Source organism: Lampris incognitus, chromosome 15 (genome assembly GCF_029633865.1).
Source record: "Lampris incognitus isolate fLamInc1 chromosome 15, fLamInc1.hap2, whole genome shotgun sequence".
Lineage (NCBI taxonomy): Eukaryota > Metazoa > Chordata > Actinopteri > Lampriformes > Lampridae > Lampris > Lampris incognitus.
The window spans coordinates 27,480,187-27,500,687 of record NC_079225.1 but is presented as its reverse complement, the minus strand read 5'-3'; the positions used below and the strand labels follow the sequence as shown (position 1 = coordinate 27,500,687).

The window sequence follows — 20,501 nt, the reverse complement described above, 5'->3', positions numbered from 1 at the left end:
TATTTATATCATTTATTAATTTCATTAGAAATTTGTCACTGTGATGGTAAAAATGCAGTCTTTTAGACAAACTTCAACCAGTGTTTCATTTGGGAAACAAAATTGCTTCTTTCTGTGTGAGATAGCAACGCTACTGAGTTTTTTGTTTTCCATGAAGTAAATACAGGGGACATCATTACAGGTTCAAGTTATTTTCACCATCTCGTTAACATTCTACTCTCCTATACAGACTTCATACACGTTTGGGTGTATTGCCAGACAAACAAAAATCGTCCTCCATATATCAGGCAGAAAGCTCCCATTATAAAGCTGAATGAAATGAACTTATGCGCAAAATCCAATACAGAATGATAACCAAAAAAAAAACAGATCGTACAACTGATTTTGTTTTAATACTTATACTATGGTCTAGCCGTGGCTAGATCGTTTCCTCACTTCAAGTTGAAATTTGCAGCCACGGTTGAAGTTGTGTAAGCAACCACAAAAGAAATCTCTTCCACTTTTCGCTAATGGTGCATCAATGTTCAAGTTGTCATCGTTAAGATCTGTCAATCAGATGTTTCTGCTTTAGCCAACAACAGGCTTATTAGACGGGGGGAGGGGGGGCAGGTGGGTGTGCTATGGGAGACAGCAATCAAAGTGTTTTGTAAAAACCAAACAAGACAAGAAGTTCAAAACCTGTGTAACTAACACCAATCACGGTTCACAAGGTCGATGATGTTGTACAGATAGTAACGCTTCTTCTGCCACACTGGATTGTATGGGCTACTCGGCTTTTTAAAAAGGAATCAATAAAAGCATGCGTGCTCTGCCATCATCTACAAAGTTTGGACTGTGGAGGATTGGTCATTGAGGCTTTTTTAGAAGGGCAGTGGCACCAAGACATAACTGAGACCAGTTTAGGTGAGTCGGGACATTTTTGTTCTCTCAAGCCACGTCACTCACATTAAATAGGAAACATCAAAACTAAACATGTGTTCCAACTTGTTTATCTCACACAAGCATGAATCACCACTGAGCATCCTGACAAGGCGTTGAGTACAGTCTCATCAGTGATACAGTCGTCTATTAAAGACTAATGGGAGGTTTCTTGTTGATGTACTCCATGACATGAACTAAGGGTGATAGCTTGTCTTTGCTTGCTCCAATGAGCAGCGCTACTATTGCTAGTATTAGAACTACAGTGACATTTGAATAGGGAGCGGGGCAGGGTGTGCACAAACTGTTAAGCTTTACTTCAGGAAAGTCGACATGCTGACAAATGTTGCTGACAAATAGGTCACTAAATAAAGTAAAGGTTTCCAAAAGCTTGCTCACTTATAACACCCTATAGAAATGCCAAACTGATGCTCGAAAATAAGTCATGTTTTTAAAATGCAAAAACACATGCATGAGAGAAAAAAATAAATAAAAAAAACACTACTGTTCCTTCAGCAACTGAAAGACTGCGGGAACAAAACTTTGTAGATTTTTCAGTAACACTTTCTATGAAGCTTGCATCTATAACGCCCTATCAGCATCTATAACGCCCTATAAGTGTAGCTATAAGCCATTGTAAGATTCATTATAACCATGTATATGCCCTCACAACACCTCATAACCACCTTTATGATAAATTATGTCAATTTAAAATGGATTTATGCATTATAAATGTCATCATTAGCCTGTTTATCTGTCAAATGTCATAATGCATCATATCCAACTTGTTTTGCTGAAGTTTTGTAGAGATGCATAATGAGACTTCAGTGCTATTTCAGTCTTAAGCCATAGACGTTAGTCACTGTAATACACATTATAGGAAAGTATGGGCGTTATAGGTGCAATAGATGCTTATAGGGCATTATAGATGCAAGCTTCATAGAAAGTGTTACCGGTTTTTCTTTAACACTGTCCTGTTTTTCCCCCCTAAATGCAGAGCAACAAAATAGACTAAACCAGTTAAATTGAATTTTAAATCCCTTAAGAAAATGGGAGAGTTAGAGGAAATAAACTGGCATATTTGATTCCAATTACCCTATAATTTCTTTTGCTGATTAGACAAGTCCAAAAGTACCTTCAACATGGCAACCCTGCGGCTAATTCCATGGAGAAGAGAAAGGTGCCTCTGGCAATACCCTGAGTCACAAACTAATGAGTTCCAAGTCTGTATTTTCCTTTGGACAGTATCTGTTCCATAGCGTTGTCAACAAATATCCCCATTGACTTGCCTAAGCATGGGGGACATATTTGAATGGAGAACAAATACTGACACCAAGCTGCTCAGTAGCCTTCTTAGTCTCTTTTAGCATGCGGCAGGTAGCAGGGAGAGTGTGGAGCTGTGCTCATGCTAGCAGGTAGCTGGCTAGTTGGCATTATCTACTCCTTGGAGAAGGCTTGAAGAGCCCTCTGTACAAAACTGCTCTCTCTCCGTCTTTTCCTGCCCACACTCCATCTGACCGTCTCTCACTGTTGCTCTGGTTCAGCCTGGGCCTCTTCCTGTGTGTCTCCTACAGCCTGGGGTTCGACTTGGGCTTCTGGCTGTTCTTGGGGTGGTCTGGCAGGAGGTGGTGGGGCAGGGACTGGTGGACGAGGGGGCACCACGATTTGGTGCTGGCGCTGTCGATAGGCAATGACAGTGCCCAGTAACAGGGCAATGACAGTCATGAGGTAGAGGTCCCACTCTGGGCCTAGAAGCTGGTCAAGGTCCACCTGGGTGATCAGCTCTTTCACCTAAAAGGAGGTCAGGAAGGAGGGAAGACAGGGGAGGAAAAAAAGCAAATCAGCTATGTCCACTAAGGGCCTAAAAATCATTGAGTTTCACATCTGAGTTACTAATATGAAGCTGAAATGAGAGCACGATGTACTCACATTAAGGTCCTGCAGGTACTGCAGAGCATAAAACAGGCCAAGTTTACACAGGGCCAGGAAGACTGGGACCTGGGCATCAGGACTAGCCTCAGCTGCCATGTCATAGAAACGTTTGGCAAGATGGATGTCCTGCAGAGACAGATAGAATGGTTCAGTTACACAAGTATACATCTGTATCCTTGAACATTAGGGCTGACCCCAAATGCTTTGAAGCCTTTGATCGTTGCCATGGTAATTGATGGCAAAAATCTGTAATTTTTTTTTTTTTACCGAGAGAGGGTAAATGGCAGTTGGGAATATGGCACAGGAAAAACAACAAACTGCGTAATAGAGCCAGTAGGGCGACAAAAAAAGTACAGGACAAAGTTTCTGTAGCGATGTATTGTTTGTAGAAAAAAATAAATATTGTACAAAATTGTTTTTGTGTTTGTTTTAGCCTCTTGAGACCCAGTCAATGCATGTGTGTTCTCTGTAGTGGACATTATAGATTTGGAGCTGTGTCTTCCAGGACTGTATGCCATCATGAAAATTCGGGATGTGCCTCCAAGAGGAATACCTAAGCTTTACAACCAGACCCTGTGAAGTTGAAATTGAAGGTGCAAAAGATGCCTGACAACCAAATTTTGACATTTTATGGACGAAAGATCCTTTAGTAATAAAATATTACATTAAATTATTTTTTAGTAAAAACACCTTTATTTTTTCATGTGTCAGAACCTGATGAATGCTTTCAGGGAGATTTTAGTGAAGCTGAACTTTTTGAAGCATGAAATACAAGCCCATTTTATGATGTTCACTGTAGTGGACACTGGGTCAAAAAATGTCTGTTTTTGAGCATTTGTACATTGAGCTCAGAGGGAGGATAGTTAGCGCTGTGCATGTGTACACACACACACACACACACGTCTCTGCAACAGAAACATGTGTGCAAGATTCAGGAAGGCTCGAGCGAGGTTGGATCACTGCAGCAGGTCAACAGGTCAGGAGCACAGCCGGAAATGACACTCGTTGTGCAGCTATGGGCAGAGCTCGAGCAGTCTGCAGCCTCAGAACGGGCGTTCAGTGGCACAAGGCTGGCTTTCAATGTGTGCCCCCACCAACAGCTGTAGTGTGCCCCGGTGATGGAGGGGAAAGGACAGCAATTTATATATCTCAATTGGGCATCCATCTTGACAGAATATCCCCAATTGAGATGTTAATGCATGTATATGTTGGTGTGTCTGTCGGGAGGCGAATGACACCAGGATTAACATTTTAACACTATTTTTCAATGTAAAATCGCCGCTACTAAATTATTAATTATTCATATAATAATTAGGCCGTACTCAACTGTCACTAGGTGTGAACGTGTGTGTGTGTGTGTGTGGGTCCTGTGATGGACTGGTGGCCTGTCCACGGTGTCTCCCCGCCTGCCACCCAGTGACTGCTGGGATAGGCTCCAGCATCCCCGCGACCCTGAGAGCAGGATAAGCGGTTTAGATAATGAATGGATGGATATATGTGTGTGTGTACATATATATATATATGTACACTACCGTTCAAAAGTTTGGGATCACCCAAACAATTTTGTGTTTTCCATGAAAAGTCACACTTATTCACCACCATATGTTGTGAAATGAATAGAAAATAGAGTCAAGACATTGACAAGGTTAGAAATAATGATTTGTATTTGAAATAAGATTTTTTTTACATCAAACTTTGCTTTCGTCAAAGAATCCTCCATTTGCAGCAATTACAGCATTGCAGACCTTTGGCATTCTAGCTGTTAATTTGTTGAGGTAATCTGGAGAAATTGCACCCCACGCTTCCAGAAGCAGCTCCCACAAGTTGGATTGGTTGGATGGGCACTTCTTTGAGCAGATTGAGTTTCTGGAGCATCACATTTGTGGGGTCAATTAAACGCTAAAAATGGCCAGAAAAAGAGAACTTTCATCTGAAACTCGACAGTCTATTCTTGTTCTTAGAAATGAAGGCTATTCCATGCGAGAAATTGCTAAGAAATTGAAGATTTCCTACACCGGTGTGTACTACTCCCTTCAGAGGACAGCACAAACAGGCTCTAACCAGAGTAGAAAAAGAAGTGGGAGGCCGCGTTGCACAACTGAGCAAGAAGATAAGTACATTAGAGTCTCTAGTTTGAGAAACAGACGCCTCACAGGTCCCCAACTGGCATCTTCATTAAATAGTACCTGTTAGAGCCTGTTTGTGCTGTCCTCTGAAGGGAGTAGTACACACCGGTGTAGGAAATCTTCAATTTCTTAGCAATTTCTCGCATGGAATAGCCTTCATTTCTAAGAACAAGAATAGACTGTCGAGTTTCAGATGAAAGTTCTCTTTTTCTGGCCATTTTTAGCGTTTAATTGACCCCACAAATGTGATGCTCCAGAAACTCAATCTGCTCAAAGAAGTGCCCATCCAACCAATCCAACTTGTGGGAGCTGCTTCTGGAAGCGTGGGGTGCAATTTCTCCAGATTACCTCAACAAATTAACAGCTAGAATGCCAAAGGTCTGCAATGCTGTAATTGCTGCAAATGGAGGATTCTTTGACGAAAGCAAAGTTTGATGTAAAAAAAATCTTATTTCAAATACAAATCATTATTTCTAACCTTGTCAATGTCTTGACTCTATTTTCTATTCATTTCACAACATATGGTGGTGAATAAGTGTGACTTTTCATGGAAAACACGAAATTGTTTGGGTGATCCCAAACTTTTGAACGGTAGTGTATGTGTGTGTGTGTATGTGTGCTTTATTATTTTCTTTTGGAACTTGTTTTTGTTGCTCCAAACACTAAAAACATTACATAAGTAAATAAAATTCAGACGCCCCCCCAGTTCTCAGGATGATATTATATTCAATAATTCTCTCTCTCTCTCTCTCTCTCACACAGAGTGTTCTACTTTGTGTAGAAATAAAAAGCAGTTACCTAACTCTTTTAACTTTGTACGGCAGTGCCGTCTGCCATTGTCAGCATAATTCACCGGTGTCATCTGATTTTACCGTCCTGCTCTCATCCACAATGGCATCCGGTGTCCATGTGAACACGGCATGCCAATTTTGACTTTGTCCCTCAATAGCATAATTAATTACAATAACAGTCTAATGATAGCATGTGATAAAGACGTAATTACATGAGCAATTTAATTGTTACAGTCTAAGGCTGTAATTGATTGAATTTGATTATTGTACAGTCTGTTGTCGTGGCCCCATATAGGTCAGCAATTGTCATATAGTGATAGTGTTCCCGCAAGTTTGTATAGATTTGTATGTTTTGAGTATGTATGCTGGAATAAGTTAAAGTAAGGAAATAGTCAACGTGTAAAGGTATACAGACACCCCCAGCCCACCCGTCATGCTAACCTGTTTGATGCCTAGCCCTTTCTCGTGCATATAGCCCAAGTTGAACATGGCCTGAGCACTGTGCTGTTGCTCTGATGCCAGTCTGTAGTGGATGACAGCAGTCTCATAGTCCACATCTGTTCCATAGCCGTAGAAGTGGTAGTCCCCTAGTTTTATTCGAGCCACAGTGTAACCTAGAAAAGGACATCAGATGTACTGGCTTTAATGCTACTCAATGGATATGTCTGTAGGAGAAAATTTCACTTGGGGTGTATAGTCAAAACAATTATTCCTAGGGCATCCTGGTGAAAAGGAAATTGGGGTGTTAACCATGTACTTAGAAAACTTGGTCTGAGATGACTTGTAAACACTGTTCCATATCCCAACCTCCCTTTCTCCAATATTGCTGGTCACTCCTCAGTGCATCATCTTCTTTCGGCCCGTTCCCTGTTTTTCAGGGGTAACCACAGCTGATTTCATTGTTTCCATTGGTACCCTGTGAGGGCACAGCACCAATGGTGGCCATTGTTGACTTGGGCCTTGACCGATCCAATATGGTCTTGTCAATCCGCATACTAATTTGACAAAATTTTACATTGGATGCCCTTCCTGACAAAATCACTAACCCTATGGATGACTGCACAGGTAAAGCGCTGGATGCCATCTCAGTATTCATGGACTTGCGCCCATGCCTGTCACTGCATGCTGCAGAAAAACAAAGAAGTGCTATGGGGGAAAAGGAGGAAGAAATGTATCTGGACTGACCTTGTGCTGCTGCTCTGGTCCAGTGGAGCAAGGCCCTGGGATAGGTCTCATTGTCACTGAAGATCTTCGATCCTTCTGCTTGAAACAACAACAACCACAAACATGCATATTTAGAGATTTCTTCACAGCTGTGGTACTGCTTGAACAAGCCATCATCTAGCAATGTCACGTAAATGATTCCTCTTACTCTGGTCCAGAAGGAAGGCCACGTTACTCTGGGCCACCTCGTAGCCCTGCTCAGCCAGTAGCAGGTACTGGACTAGAGCTGCATCCATCTCACCCTCCTTAAAGCTGCCATAGGCCGTCATCAGGCGCTCTGACCAGCGTCCACGTTCACATACATTCTTGAAAAGCTGCCAACAAAACACAACACACAGTCACAAACTAACAATATCAATAACATCCTGTTTAACATTCAATGCTACTTTTATACCTGTCTCTCACACCATCTTTTTCTTAAAAGCTGGCTTTGTAATGTCTTAGGCTTTGTTTTACTCACCATTATCAGACCTTGATAACTTTAATGCTGATATCAGGTAAATATAAAGAGCAGATAAAAACCATTGCCAAATGAGTAAATAACAGTAAAGAGGAAAAAACTTTTCAACTAATAAATGAGTTTTTAGTTGGCAACATCAGGCTTTAATAGATTACTGTTCACAGGTATTAGCATGGTGGGTGACTCCAAAGGCTAGTGACTTAGCCCATTTATGTTCATAAATGAAAATTATATTTCAATGGCATCAATTGAAAGACATTCTTCTATAATAGTAAAACATCAGACACTGTAGCCAGCAGATAGCTAAAGAGTCCTCTCTAAAAACCAGTAACAGCAGTTTAAAACGTTACTTTAAAAACTTAACTTCAACACTAAAGTGACGATTACATTGCAGGTTTTAAGACCAGTGCATTTAAAGCCAAAAACGTAATGCCTGGAACACAGCACATGAGGAAAGGGTAATTAATATACACAAGGTCACAAACAAGCCAGGAGAACGCAAGAAAGAAGAGATAACAAGCAGCAGCTTCAGGGAGGCTCACCTCTACTGCAGTATGGCAGGAGCGCATGACACCGGTGCCAGTAGCGTGCATCTGGGCCAGGTTGTAGAAAGCCAGGATGTGGCCTGCCTGGGAAGCCAGGTTGAAATACTTGAGCGCCTGCTTGTAGTCCCGCTTCACCCCAATGCCATCTGGGAAGGGGGTCGGAGATGGAGAGAGACAGAGGAGCAGAAATTCAGAGACATGGAGATGGAGACAGATTTTTATGTCTTCTCATTACTATATCAAACTGAGAAGGAGAGACAATCCCTCTGGTCAAAAAAAATTGAGCGGAATTGTTGGACAAGGAATAGTGGACCAACATCCTGAGGGAGAAGAATTCAGCACAAGTAAAAGAAAGAGAATATAGGACCTTCTTAAGCTTTTGCAGCAGCAGTACATTAATTTTTAAAGATTAAATACATTTTTAAATAAGAGTATTGAAGTAGGGTGCTATCTTATGGCGATCAAAAACTTGCGGGGGAGTTGTGAGCAGAATGTAGGTGGGCGACCAGTCAGCTCTGTTTCCTAGGGAACCAGACAGCCAACAAATCATTTCATAAGAAAAGAAAAAAGAAAAAAAAAGGGACAAACTCTGGCAAGCTAGACATAACTGATAGCTCAATGTCAGGTGGCAGGGAGTCAAGATAATTTGATCTCTTGTTGCAGTAATCACATTCTGCTGGAGGTTCAAGTGGTATACCAAGGCGTGATTGCCTGGTTAAGAATTTGAACTCAAAAAGTGGCAGCTGATACAATATTTTCTTTTTAACCCCCCCCTTTTCTCCCCAATTGTATTCGGCCTATTACCCCACTCTTCCGAGCCGTCCCAATTGCTGCTCCACCCCCTCTGCCAATCCAGGGAAGGCTGCAGACTACCACATGCCTCCTCCGATACATGTGGAGTCACCAGTCGCTGATTTTCACCTGACAGTAAGGAGTTTCGCCAGGGGGACGTCGTGTGTGGGAGGATCATGCTATCTCCGCCCCCCCCCCCAAAACAGGTACCCCGACCGACCAGAGGAGGTGCAAGTGCAGTGACCAGGACACATACCCACATCCGGCTTTCCATCCGCAGACACGGCCAATTATGTCTGCAGGGACGCCAGACCAAGTTGGAGGTACCATGGGGATTCGAACTGGCGATCCCCGTGTCGGTAGGCAACGGAATAGACTACTATGCTACCTGAACGCCCCTTAGCTGGTACAATATTTTGAGTGAAATCAACCAACTGATCACAAGTATTTCACAGAAACAGAGGGCATTTCATTTAACACAAATAGATCACTGATCATCAACTACAAATTTTAAACTTCTGAGGACAGAAAACGATGCAACTCAGAAACAAAGGCACGAAGGCACAATATACACCAGCCCTTCCATTCATTATAGCCCATCCACTCACTATAATACATAGTGCCCAGCTGAAGCTGTCCATCCACCCAGCCCTGTTCTGCTGCCTTCTGGAAGTACTTCAATGCAAGTTCATAATTCTGAGGAATCACAAAACACAAATATAATCTGTAAGCTTATTAATTAAACTGGAATTCTCCAAGAGACTCATAAACCATATGAATTAGCAGAATTTTTTTTTCCAAGTTTAGGGTCACTTACCACTGGGACACCCCTTCCATACAGGTAGGCCATTCCCAGGCCACTCTGCCCAACTGGATTCCCCTAGAAGACAGGAGCAAGTGGAATGTGGAAAAGGAAAAGAGCAGAAAAATGACAAGCACGTTATCATCGGTAGAACTGACATATCTTTTCACAAACTCTCACCTATGTTAAGACTTGCCGACCTTGCAAAGAAAACATTCCAGGGCTGATAATAAAAACAAAATTGGACATACAAGGCAAGTTAACCATACTGATAAAAACAGCCGTCTTACCAAGTCAGAGGCCTTCTTGAAGTACTGCAGGGCAGTCTCGTTGTTCTGTGGGACAGACTCACTGCCCTCCGAGTACATCTAAGGGGAAGATATCATCCATAAGTAATCATCAATTTATCAATGTGGATATACTAATGTAGTGCCACATTAAAGCACCAGTCCATAATTGTAGAATGGCGCCATCCTCTGCTGAAACAACCCAACAACCTGTTTGTTTTTGTGTTTTCTGGCAGCCTGTATTACGTGTTCATGTTTGCACATACTGTGTAGAAGCCATATTTGTCAGATAAAAGTTAAGACACATTTCCATGATGTTTTTTTTACCCCCCCCCCCCCATTTTATTCTGCCAATTACCTCACTCTCCCGAGCCATCCCGGTCACTGCTCCACCCCCTCTGCTGAGCCGGGGAGAGCTGCAGACTACCACATGTCTCTTCCAATACATGTGGAGTCCCCAGCTAGTTCTTTTCACCTGAGAGTGAGGAGTTTCACCAGGGGGACACAGTGCTTGAGAAGATCACGCTATTCCCCCCAGTGCCCCCTCCCTCCTGAACAGGTACCCGACAGACCAGAAGAGGCACTAGTTGCAGCAACCAGGACACATACCCACATCCAACTTCCCACTCACAGACACGGCCAATTGTGTCTGTAGGGACGCCCGACCAAGCTGGAGGTAACACAGGGATTCGAACCGGCGATCGCCATGTTGGTAGGCAACAGAATAGACCGCCATGCTACCCGGACATGATAATAATTATCATTCCATGATAATTATCATGATAATGTTTTAAAGTCCATAAGCTCCATGATAATGTTTTAAAGTCATGTGAATATGCCCCATAAATTATTGTTAAATATGTTCTAGATGTGTTGTTTTATTATAAACAATAAGTATTTGTTTAAAATGCCTTCTCTACAGTGTGGAAAAGTGACAATAGGCTTGTAAGACATCTCACCCACCTTGCCTAGAAAGGCCATAGCATGTGTATTCCCTGCATTAGCAGCCTGGTTAAAATAATCATAAGCTCTCTGTGGGATCAGAAGGATCAGGAATCAGTTTAGTTAGTCCTTTTAAAAGTACAGAATATAAAAATGCAGAAAGTTCTAATGACAGAAAAAACTTCTTTGGAATATTTGTCACCTGGTGATTCTGTTCCACTCCTCTTCCTCCATGTAGATGTAATTGGCCTAGTCCCAGCTGTCAGGGCAATGAGCATTTTAATCAATGACAATTACAACATTGAGTATGAGCCTGAAAAATTTCCAATTTCCATTTTTTTACCCCAGTTAGTTCAATAAAATGTGCTGTAACAACCCATCATTATAATCCTCTCTACACCAATATGAAATTGTACATAATTTCGAAGTACTCATTTTCCTCTCAGTTTTTTATACTGAAAGCAGCAACACTGAAAGCTCATTTCTGCACAGAGTTTCTTGCTGGGATAAATGAACAATCTAGACTTTACCTGTGCTTGGACATCTCCTTTCTCAGCCAGGAACTGGTAGTACTGGATTAGGTCTTCCTCTAGCATCCCACTGGTGGAGCCAGGGTTCTCCACCTCATCCAGCAACCTGATCCTCTGCACTGCACTGCCCCCTGTCAGGGAAACATCACTGGCCACTGGAGGTGAAGGGAGAAAGAGAAATGGGGATAAAATAAAAAAGTTTGACCATGCTCCTGATCCAAAAAGAATTTGAAGGATAAGCACTTGACATTTTCATTCTGAATATGAATAATATTAATATCTACTCAATCATATAAGATGTATTTTCAGCATTTCTTAGTGCAACAGTAGTAAGCGATTAACCAGGTGGTGGAGAGCAGTGTGTTCTCACCCTGATTTGCCACAAGTCTGTAGTGTGTTAGTGCTGACTCACAACTCTGGGGCACCCCCACACCTCCCCAATATCTATATCCCTGAGGACACAAGGAAACATCAGTCATGATTACATGAAAAGTATTGGAAACATATGAGTAATACAGCAATGACTTAATACAAAAGAAAGTGAGAATTAAGGGCATAATGAAAACATCTGCTCACCAGAATCATGTGAGCTACCAAGTTGCCACCCAATGCGCCAAAGGTGTAATAAACCAAGGCCTGAAAAATATTAGTTAATAAGAACAATATGTTAGAACATGTTGATTACACTATTGAAAAACAAGCAGACACATCTTAAGCCACAACAAGTAAAAAAGTACCTTGGCTTGACTCGAGTTCACTCCAAGCCCAGCAGCATAGAGAAAACCAAGTGCCTATGGGAAAACAAGGGAGGTGAGTCATAGAGGTATGTGCATTCATCAATTTTTGAAAATCTCTCTTTTCAAACACGTTAGCATCCCACAATGTTCCTGTGTGAGAGATTAACTTTGTGGTATACTGAGAGAGTGAAAGAGAGAAAGCTGTACTGTCTGAGCTTTGGGAGATCCTTCCACGGCAAGCTTCTCAAACAGCAGCTTGGCTCTGGGGACGTTCTGGCTCATGAAGTCTCCAAACAGCATGGCATAGGCTACCTTCTCCATTGCTTTGTGGTGGCCTATCTCTGCCACCTTCAGCAATTTTTCATACAGCCTGAGGGGTGCAGGTGAAGTCAGATCAACACAGGCATAATAAAGATAATGTGTACATAAGGGGCTGAGTGCCGACATGCAAAACAAATAGGATGTTCTTGGCAAAGGCAGCAATGCACAAACTGCTGCACACAAATATGCACGCATACATAAACTAGTTGTTGCATTTTGCTTGGTAAACAGTTTTAGTTTACATGCCATACTGAATGCTAGATTAGAGATGTGGCCCAGGGGCTCTGGTTGTATTGTGCTTGCCATTAAAATTTTCCTACGCTGGCCGGTAAGAAAATTTTGACACATCGCCCAACCCTAATGACTGCTGCTGGCTGATAAGTATCCACAGTATAAACAATGTGCTCTGTGGTATCTCCAAACTCAACTTAAGTTCAGGGTATACAAACTAAAACCAACAGCAAATTGCAGAGCTATTCCTTTTAACTTTGCATGGTGGTATTATATGACAAATATTATTCTTTTTGGCCTAGTAAAAAGAACATATGCAGCACTGCTTAGAAGAGGATGGGGTAGGCGAAAAACTGGGGATGATGGGTAAAGAGAGGTTCTAGTTTTGTTTAGATTTAGACTCCATATTTACCTATGTTGGAGGTGCGACATCATGGTTACATGGTACACCTTTAAATGCCCAAGATATGATAAATGCACAAAACTAGAGATACGTGATGATATCGGCACGTCATCGGTATCGGCCAATAAAGGATTAAAGATGAAATGTCGCCCCAAAATGCCTATAGGACGACGCTTTAATTCGCACGCGATGTGAACCACTGACCAGGCATGGACGCAGTGTGTCACATAGGTGGGGTGGAGCATTTCTGGGGTTTTTTTTTACCTGCTACAACTGCGTCTGTGTTGCATGCTAGCCATTTTCTAAGCAGTTTTCAGAGGAGATTTCAAGTAGGATACTTTGGTAAATAGGTAAGTTAAGTGGCAAATGCTTTAACTGGTACTGAATTAACTAGATTGTTTTAACTACAGGATCATAGATACACATTGACTTGATTGATTTAGTATTTCAATGTGCAATAAAAAAAAAAGAAAACCCACAAGGTTGCATTGCTGTGTCGCACTGACTGGTACAATGAGGTATTTATTTTAATCATGTTTAAACAGATTGTACTCGTCTGTTGGAGGGCCGTGTGTAGAGAGAGGGAAAAAAAAAAAAAAAGACCAGCCGCGCAAAAATAGAGATCAGCAGTGTGATGTCTGCGTGGGTGCGCACAGCTTTCATGGGTAGTATAACAGCTTCAGTTCAGTCCACTACAAGAGAAACTTGATTTTCTCTGCAATTAGATGGAAAAAAATTCGCATAAATCAGCATCGGCCAAAATGAGTTGGGAAAACATTGGCATATCAGAATCCGATAATGGCAAAAATCCTATATCGTGCATCCCTACACAAAACATTACATCAGGTAGTCTCTGACTCATCAACCCCACTTCCCTCTTTCTTCAAGGAATTGAGAAAAGCGTTATTGTGATCAAGTGGTGATAATCGTTTGTATTTTACCATAAGAGACCATCAAAAAAAGATGCACCTCAACAGGACTTATCTGCCAATAAAATTAATAATTTTTCGGCTTACCACCAAACCCTGTGTAAAGGTTTAAAGATTCAAAACACTTAGTACTATAAAACATCACCTAAATCAATTAATGCAATGTTCTTTCCCCAGGTCACTTAAATTAATATTTGATATTAAGTTTTTCCTATTAATCAAAAAAAACATTATTTTCCATAGACCTTCCATGTTATTACAAGTCTGAAATGGTTCCAGACAGGGACCAAATAAACAACTGCTACAGTCAGCACTGCAAAGGGGGAGGGTGAGAGGAAGTGTGAGTGTGAGGAGAAAGATGGGAGAAAAGAGAAGGAGGCTCACTCTTTTCTCTGGCTCTTCCTAGTGGTGTGAAGTGCATTTTGATACATTTGAAGTACATCTTGATAATGCTCCTCAGCCTCCTCTGCTTGGTGTCTCTGCTTGGCCTGTTCATCAGCTGTGGGGAAGACAGGACAGAGCATTATTTTACCTGGATGCATAAGAAGTATTTATCTGAGGCTTTTAGTGTAAGTGAGAGCAGAAACCAGGTTTCGCTGACAGACTTCTTTCTATTCTCAGTTTCAGTACCCACTGGGGTTTAAAATTCATCTTTCATTTGGGCATTCAAATTATTAATTTTTTTTATAGGCTATCAAGTAATTCTAGCAGTCTAGCAGTGGAGGCAAGTTTCACAATGTTTTTAGTAAGTAGGTTAAGTCTTAAGCTGCCAAATAAGGCAGACAGATATCACCATAATTTAATGTTAAGCTTGTAATGTTTGTAATACACATCTAAAAATTACTTGTTTATTCTCAAATTTCCATTCAGAAGGCCTTCAGCAGAGAGTCTGTATGCAAAATTGTTTCGAAATACTTGTTTCTTTCAAAATCTAAAGACTGTCATGAAGACTTACTCTCACAGAAGCCCCATTTCCTTTCCTGGTCATAATCATAGGAGGTGGCACACCAGAGTCGTCCATCCCTCCTTCCATCAGTGGTACAGTCCGAGTATTCCTTCCCCTGGAAAAGGAAGGGGAAGAGACAGGGCTCTCCATTGGCTGCTGTCCCTCCATTCACCACAGGAACTAGATCAAAATTTAAAAAATAAAAACAAACAAAAACAAATAAACAAACAAACAAAAGATGGGAAAGGGATGAAGGGTACAGGGTAGGGAGAGTATGAGCCAAAAGCAGAAGTATTGTACTAATAATAATAAACAGCATTTTTTTATTTCAAATCAACCTATCCATCTAGCCACCTAATATAATATTACGGCAGCATACCACTTATTCAACAACAAAACATTTTCTCCAACTTCTTGACACCCCCCCCAATCCCCCTTATTCTAAAATGGATATTCTTTGTTCAACCTCAAGTTCAGTTTTTGTTTGAGAGAGCTTTGTGCAGGAACTGATAATCCCCAAGATAACTGATGCAACTGCTTGCAGGCATAGCAACAGGTGCAAGGTGCTTTTAATTCTCATGGGTCATGACTCATAAGCATTTTGTCAAATCCAGCGTTGATCAGAGGCAGGCACTGGACAAAGTAAAGCCAAACTAGCATCTCAAAGCTCAACCAGGGTTTTGAAAACAAGACCATACTCATTCTCAAATTTTAAAAAAAAGAAGAAAAAGACTCAAGAAACAGGGAAAAACTGAGTCTAATTATGCCTCAATACATCTGGCACAAGCTTAAATTGCTCCAAGCAAGCCTCTTGTAGGTTGGTTTCTTCAGTTGGTGGTAGTTCTTGGTATAGAACCTAAATGCATTTGTAGCTGACTTAAACTTTGTACTTGACAACTTTTTTTTTGTTTTCTTCTAATTGTGACAAATGCAGAGTTAATTTAATGGGATAGAAAAAAATATATTATATACACATCTATAATACATATCCATGAATAATGACTAAATTATTCCTCATCCCTTGAAACTCTGCTGCTTCAACATTTTCAGTTACCACTTTGAATTTGTGAAAACTTAATTGGCCTCTAGCTTGAATAGCTAGAACAGGGATATTATGTGTATTATTCAACACAATAACACCATAAAAAGCTAGTGTTTTTGAGCTGTCAAACTAAAAACAGCAAATTACAGATCTCAATCCCAGCTACATCCTGGGATGACACACACACACACACACACACACACACACACACACACACACACACACACACACACACACACACACACACACACACACACACACACACACACACACACACACACGTAAACTGGCAGCTAATGCACTTATTGTAAGTCGCTTTGGATAAAAGCGTCGGCAAAATTACTGTAATGTAATGTGGATATGCTAAAACTCAAATTTGAAGACGGTAACACATGGCCCATTAGCTTTAATGAAACTGTAAAAACTATCAGCATTCAAAATTCGGTCCTGCTTTGAGGGAAAAAAAACTCAAACATAGATCAATTTCCTTTCTTTAAATGACTATTAAGCATATTCACCAACAAATAAGGGAGTTCCTTTTAAGGATGCCTTTTCCAGTGCTTTAGTGCATATTTCAAGGTGTCACACTGTTGGGCCTGTGATGTGCATGCATGAGCTTTAGGCAGCAAAATCTTTTGCCTTTCAGTTAAGCTGCTCATATAAGAGACTGGCAGTACAAACAAAACAATCATGTCTACAATTTTGAAAATCTGAAGATTTGCAAATAATAACACAAGCAAATCTGCTCTGAAAAGCAGATAAACAAATCCTAACATACTGCCCACCTGGAGACAGGCATTTACAAACAAATATGGAACTTTTTTCAATGACCATTAGTGACTGGTTAATGCAGCAAAATAAGTTATTCCACTGGAGAGTTTTAAATATTTGCCTTGAGGACAAAAACAAATTGGACAACACTTTAAAAAAAATCAAAGTGTGTCAACAACCAATCAAACCTAAACAACATATATAATCAAACAAATACAGGGAATGATGTCCACAAAAAAAAGTCTCCAGCGACTGGACACCATTCTCCAACTGCAATCCTCAAACAGATGTGCCTCACCTTTTTTGAACAGAGACATGAAGAAAAAGGCTAAGATTTAAATGAGCATGGTTCATTTCCAATGCTGAAGAACATCATCCCTTCCTCACAAATACAGTTAGACGCATACAAGACAGGCACGGGTAGAAGGAGCACTTAACAGTAAAGAGAGAGTGGGATGAGTTTCATTACAGTAAGTATGCCAACGAAAATGTAAAAAAAAAATGAAGCCCTTCATTTAAAACATTGAAAAAGTCAAAATAACAGTGACATTTTGAATGACTTGAAGTACTTGACCAGAATATGTGCATGCTCAATGTTACCAGACTCTTAGCTCTTGCCCCTGCATTACCCAGGTGGTACTAAGCTGGGAAAGAACAAAGGGGATCCAATTGTAAGGGTTAAACTATTAGCTCTTACCTTCTTTAGACTTCTCAATAGGAGGAGGCTGTTCGGGCAAATCCTCCTTCTCCCCCTCTACTCCATTGTCTTGGAGCCCACTCACTGACTGTCTCTCCTCTCCTGTATGGGAGGCCTCCCTAACAGAGGTCATCGTGGCACTGGCCACAACTCTTGATCCAACAGGGACCTCCTCCTCCTCAGAGTCTGGGTCATGATAAGACTGGAGGGAAAAAGCAGTTTTGTTACAGATGAGCAAACAAAAAGGGCAAGAGACAGCGCTTAACCTTGGAACTACTAGTTTCAAAGCAGCCGGTTAGGACCAGGATTAAAGCTATTTGAAAAACTGCTATGACTGTAGTAGTTTTATGTACTTTTAGAGAAATTAGCCTCTATAGCAGTGAAAACACAGTCAGCAAGCCCTAGATATAGACATTAAATCCAGACAAGTTATTCTTTGTATATCTAGGGCAAAAACTAATAATTATTCTCTGTAATATTTGGGTATGTGGTTAAAGTTATGAAAGTCGTTTGTTAAGTATTACTCCCCAAGTGGAGACCGATTTATAATTTGTGATATTCGGCTATACAAAAGGCTTGGATTTGGAACCGTTGACAGGCTGCATTACGAATTCTGCCATTTGTCTTGGTAACATGAAATTAACATTTCTCAAAACATGTTCATGCACAGGTTAAGCAGGTCATTTACTATGGCTCAGAAATTGATGGTGACATCTTCAACCATAACAGACTGCACGCGGCGTACCTTTAAGTCTGGAACATCATTTCCATATAGCTCCTCATCTGCAAAGATTAGACATCACACATGTCAAAATGGGAATATGTTTAGCCAGACAGACCCGTCAAATGTCTGGCAGAGGATGACAAACGCCATGGCTCAACAAACCTAATCCAATATTCTCTGCTTCTCTTACCCGCTGTTGTTCCTTTGACGAAGCATATCAAGAGAATGGCCGAAAAAGACAGTATCCTCACCCTCTTTAAAGACCTTTTAAAACCCATTGTTGACAACAGTCTAGCGACCTGCTAGCTATAGCTGATGATGTTTCTAATACCAAACATCCATTTACAGTTTCTTCTCCCTCTTAAAGTTGCCAGTCCTTCATAGAGAACGGCTATAATCTAGCTAACACTCCCCATTTAAAACAAGCTCTCTGGTGTTTCACGTCGATTCGGGGGGGAAAATGCAGCTTTCAAACAAACCAGCGAGCTAAATAATAGACAGGGTGACTAAAGCTAAGCTATCAGACTAAACGAGCGAGCTATCTGGCTTGTTGTCTTTTGCAAACAACGCTACGTCGGCTAACGAGTTAGCTAAGGTGAGATGGGGGAAAAAACAACGACGTTAACGTAGCAAGCTTTCGACGAAACTTCTTGAATCTACGATTTACTATCGAGCCGTAACCGGACTGTTGATACATTCAGCAGTGACGACGATTTTCAAAATTGCAAACCCTGAATTTGATGACACTAGATACCATCGCTAGCAAGGCAAAGTCTAGTCCTGACACACACACTTCCTGTTCTCGTCAACTGATCAATCGGAGCAAGGTTTGGTAAGATGTTGACCAATCGTTGGAGGCTACAAACATGTCGTCCAATCAGGTGTGTACACAATTATGCTTCTACTTGACAAGCTTGTCCACGACATCAAACGCTCCGAGGCGAAACGTTGCAAGTCCTTCCTATTGTTAATTCCGGTGGCGTTGCATTTTTTCATCTATTGATGGGCAAAGCAGTTCTTTTCAGTGTACTGAATCATTAGAGTCAATTAATTAAAGAATATTCGTCAACGAATCGTCCAGTGCTTGACCGGAGCTCCGACGGCGTAAGTCCCACTCATTGGACTGAAACAGCCGAACCCTCAGTTCAGCGCGCTACTAGGGAAGGATAAAAAGATACAATTTGCAAACTGAAATAACAAAGTCATACCCTAATTATGTACAGCACGTATATTCTCGCAACACATAATTATTAAACAAAATAGTTGGTACTACTTTCTACTTCGAGAATTCCAAATATGAGGGGTGGACGTTAGCGACTCAGTCAGGGCTCACATTCACGGTGCCCCTTTTGTGAACGAATGCATCGTTCCCTCAGTGAACATGAATTTTAAAAAAAGGGAAAAAAGCATCGTTCCGTCGCAAGTGTATGAAGGCATTATTGGTGCAAAACAACTGAGCACCTGTGACAGTGGAATTTGTAGTTGTAGAACATAGTTACACGTGTATCAGTAAATTTGAAGTCACAGAGAAAAAGTGGCAAACCTGTAGAATTTTTTTCTCTCCCACAAACACAACAGTTACACGTACTCACATTTTTTATTGCAGGTGCAAAAATCGTATTCTAAAAATCACAAATTGAGAAACTCATACGCTCACATGTTTGCTACAGTTGCTGCAGTGAATATGGTGCAATACACATTCACACACCCGTATCAAACAATGTGAGGTCATGGACAAAATTTGCACATCCGTAAATCAGTTATGTGAATTCGTGCTATGAGAGTTGCACACCTGTAGAATATTTTCTCTCTCGTAGGGCGCCAAGCGGCGCCAAGACTGAGACAGGCGCCCAAACGAGCTCCTTTGATTGGCCAAAAGGGTTCTTTGATCTCTGAACAGTCCCCGCCCCTGGCTCTACAGATGCACAAATCACTTTTGTTGTGTTTGTGGGGAAAGAAAAAAAATTCTACAGGTTTGTAACTTTTTCTCCGTGACTTCAAATTTACTGCTACACGTGTAACTATGTTCTACAACTACAAAATCCACTGTCACAGGTGCCCAGTTGTTTTGCACCAATAATGCCTTCATACCAGTGTCCCTGTATGAGGCGCCGTTGTGGACAAAAGTGGTGCAAAAAAAATGCGGGGGAATGAACCTTATCTGCGCAAGAGCTATCCAGAGGTCCGGTTGGCCCGCGAGAGCATTTGAAACCCTAGAGCCCTCTAGTGGCACATCCAGTGAACAGCGCGCGCGTGAGAGCCCATATCAATCCATCCATCATCCAAACCGCGCTTCCCCTACTCTCAGGGTAGCGGGGATGCTGGAGCCTATCCCAGCAGTTATTGAGCGG

The 20,501-nt window shown here is 41.4% G+C and overlaps 1 protein-coding gene across 2 annotated transcripts; it reads right to left on the bottom strand.

The window, feature by feature from the left end:
* sel1l (SEL1L adaptor subunit of ERAD E3 ubiquitin ligase) lies at nt 1-18,927 on the bottom strand. Of its 2 annotated transcripts, none has more exons than XM_056294475.1 (21): nt 18,341-18,927; nt 18,172-18,209; nt 17,427-17,628; nt 14,926-15,096; nt 14,355-14,469; nt 12,294-12,456; nt 12,087-12,140; nt 11,926-11,985; nt 11,720-11,801; nt 11,350-11,504; nt 11,022-11,078; nt 10,841-10,909; nt 9,881-9,958; nt 9,606-9,668; nt 9,397-9,484; nt 7,994-8,142; nt 7,140-7,305; nt 6,953-7,030; nt 6,209-6,381; nt 2,848-2,976; nt 1-2,709 (listed from the first exon to the last, which is right to left on the bottom strand). In XM_056294475.1, exons 1-21 carry the CDS (start codon nt 18,426-18,428, stop codon nt 2,443-2,445), a joined length of 2,445 nt encoding a protein of 814 aa, XP_056150450.1. In that variant the 5' UTR covers nt 18,429-18,927; the 3' UTR covers nt 1-2,442. The 2 variants fall into 2 exon arrangements, with proteins under 2 accessions (XP_056150450.1, XP_056150451.1); XM_056294476.1 differs by having other exon boundaries at nt 6,953-7,027.
* Between the last annotated feature and the right edge of the window lie 1,574 nt (nt 18,928-20,501).

What these genes read in the sequence shown, in the direction of transcription:
- sel1l (XM_056294475.1), bottom strand. Translation starts at nt 18,428, where the DNA reads ATGGGTTTTAAAAGGTCTTTAAAGAGGGTGAGGATACTGTCTTTTTCG. An exon ending in GAGTGGAACAGAATCACCAG is followed by an intron (nt 10,910 to 11,021) that starts GTGACAAATATT and finishes CTGATCCCACAG; the next exon opens with AGAGCTTATGATTATTTTAA. An exon ending in AGTACCTGCAGGACCTTAAT is followed by an intron (nt 2,710 to 2,847) that starts GTGAGTACATCG and finishes ACCTCCTTTTAG; the next exon opens with GTGAAAGAGCTGATCACCCA.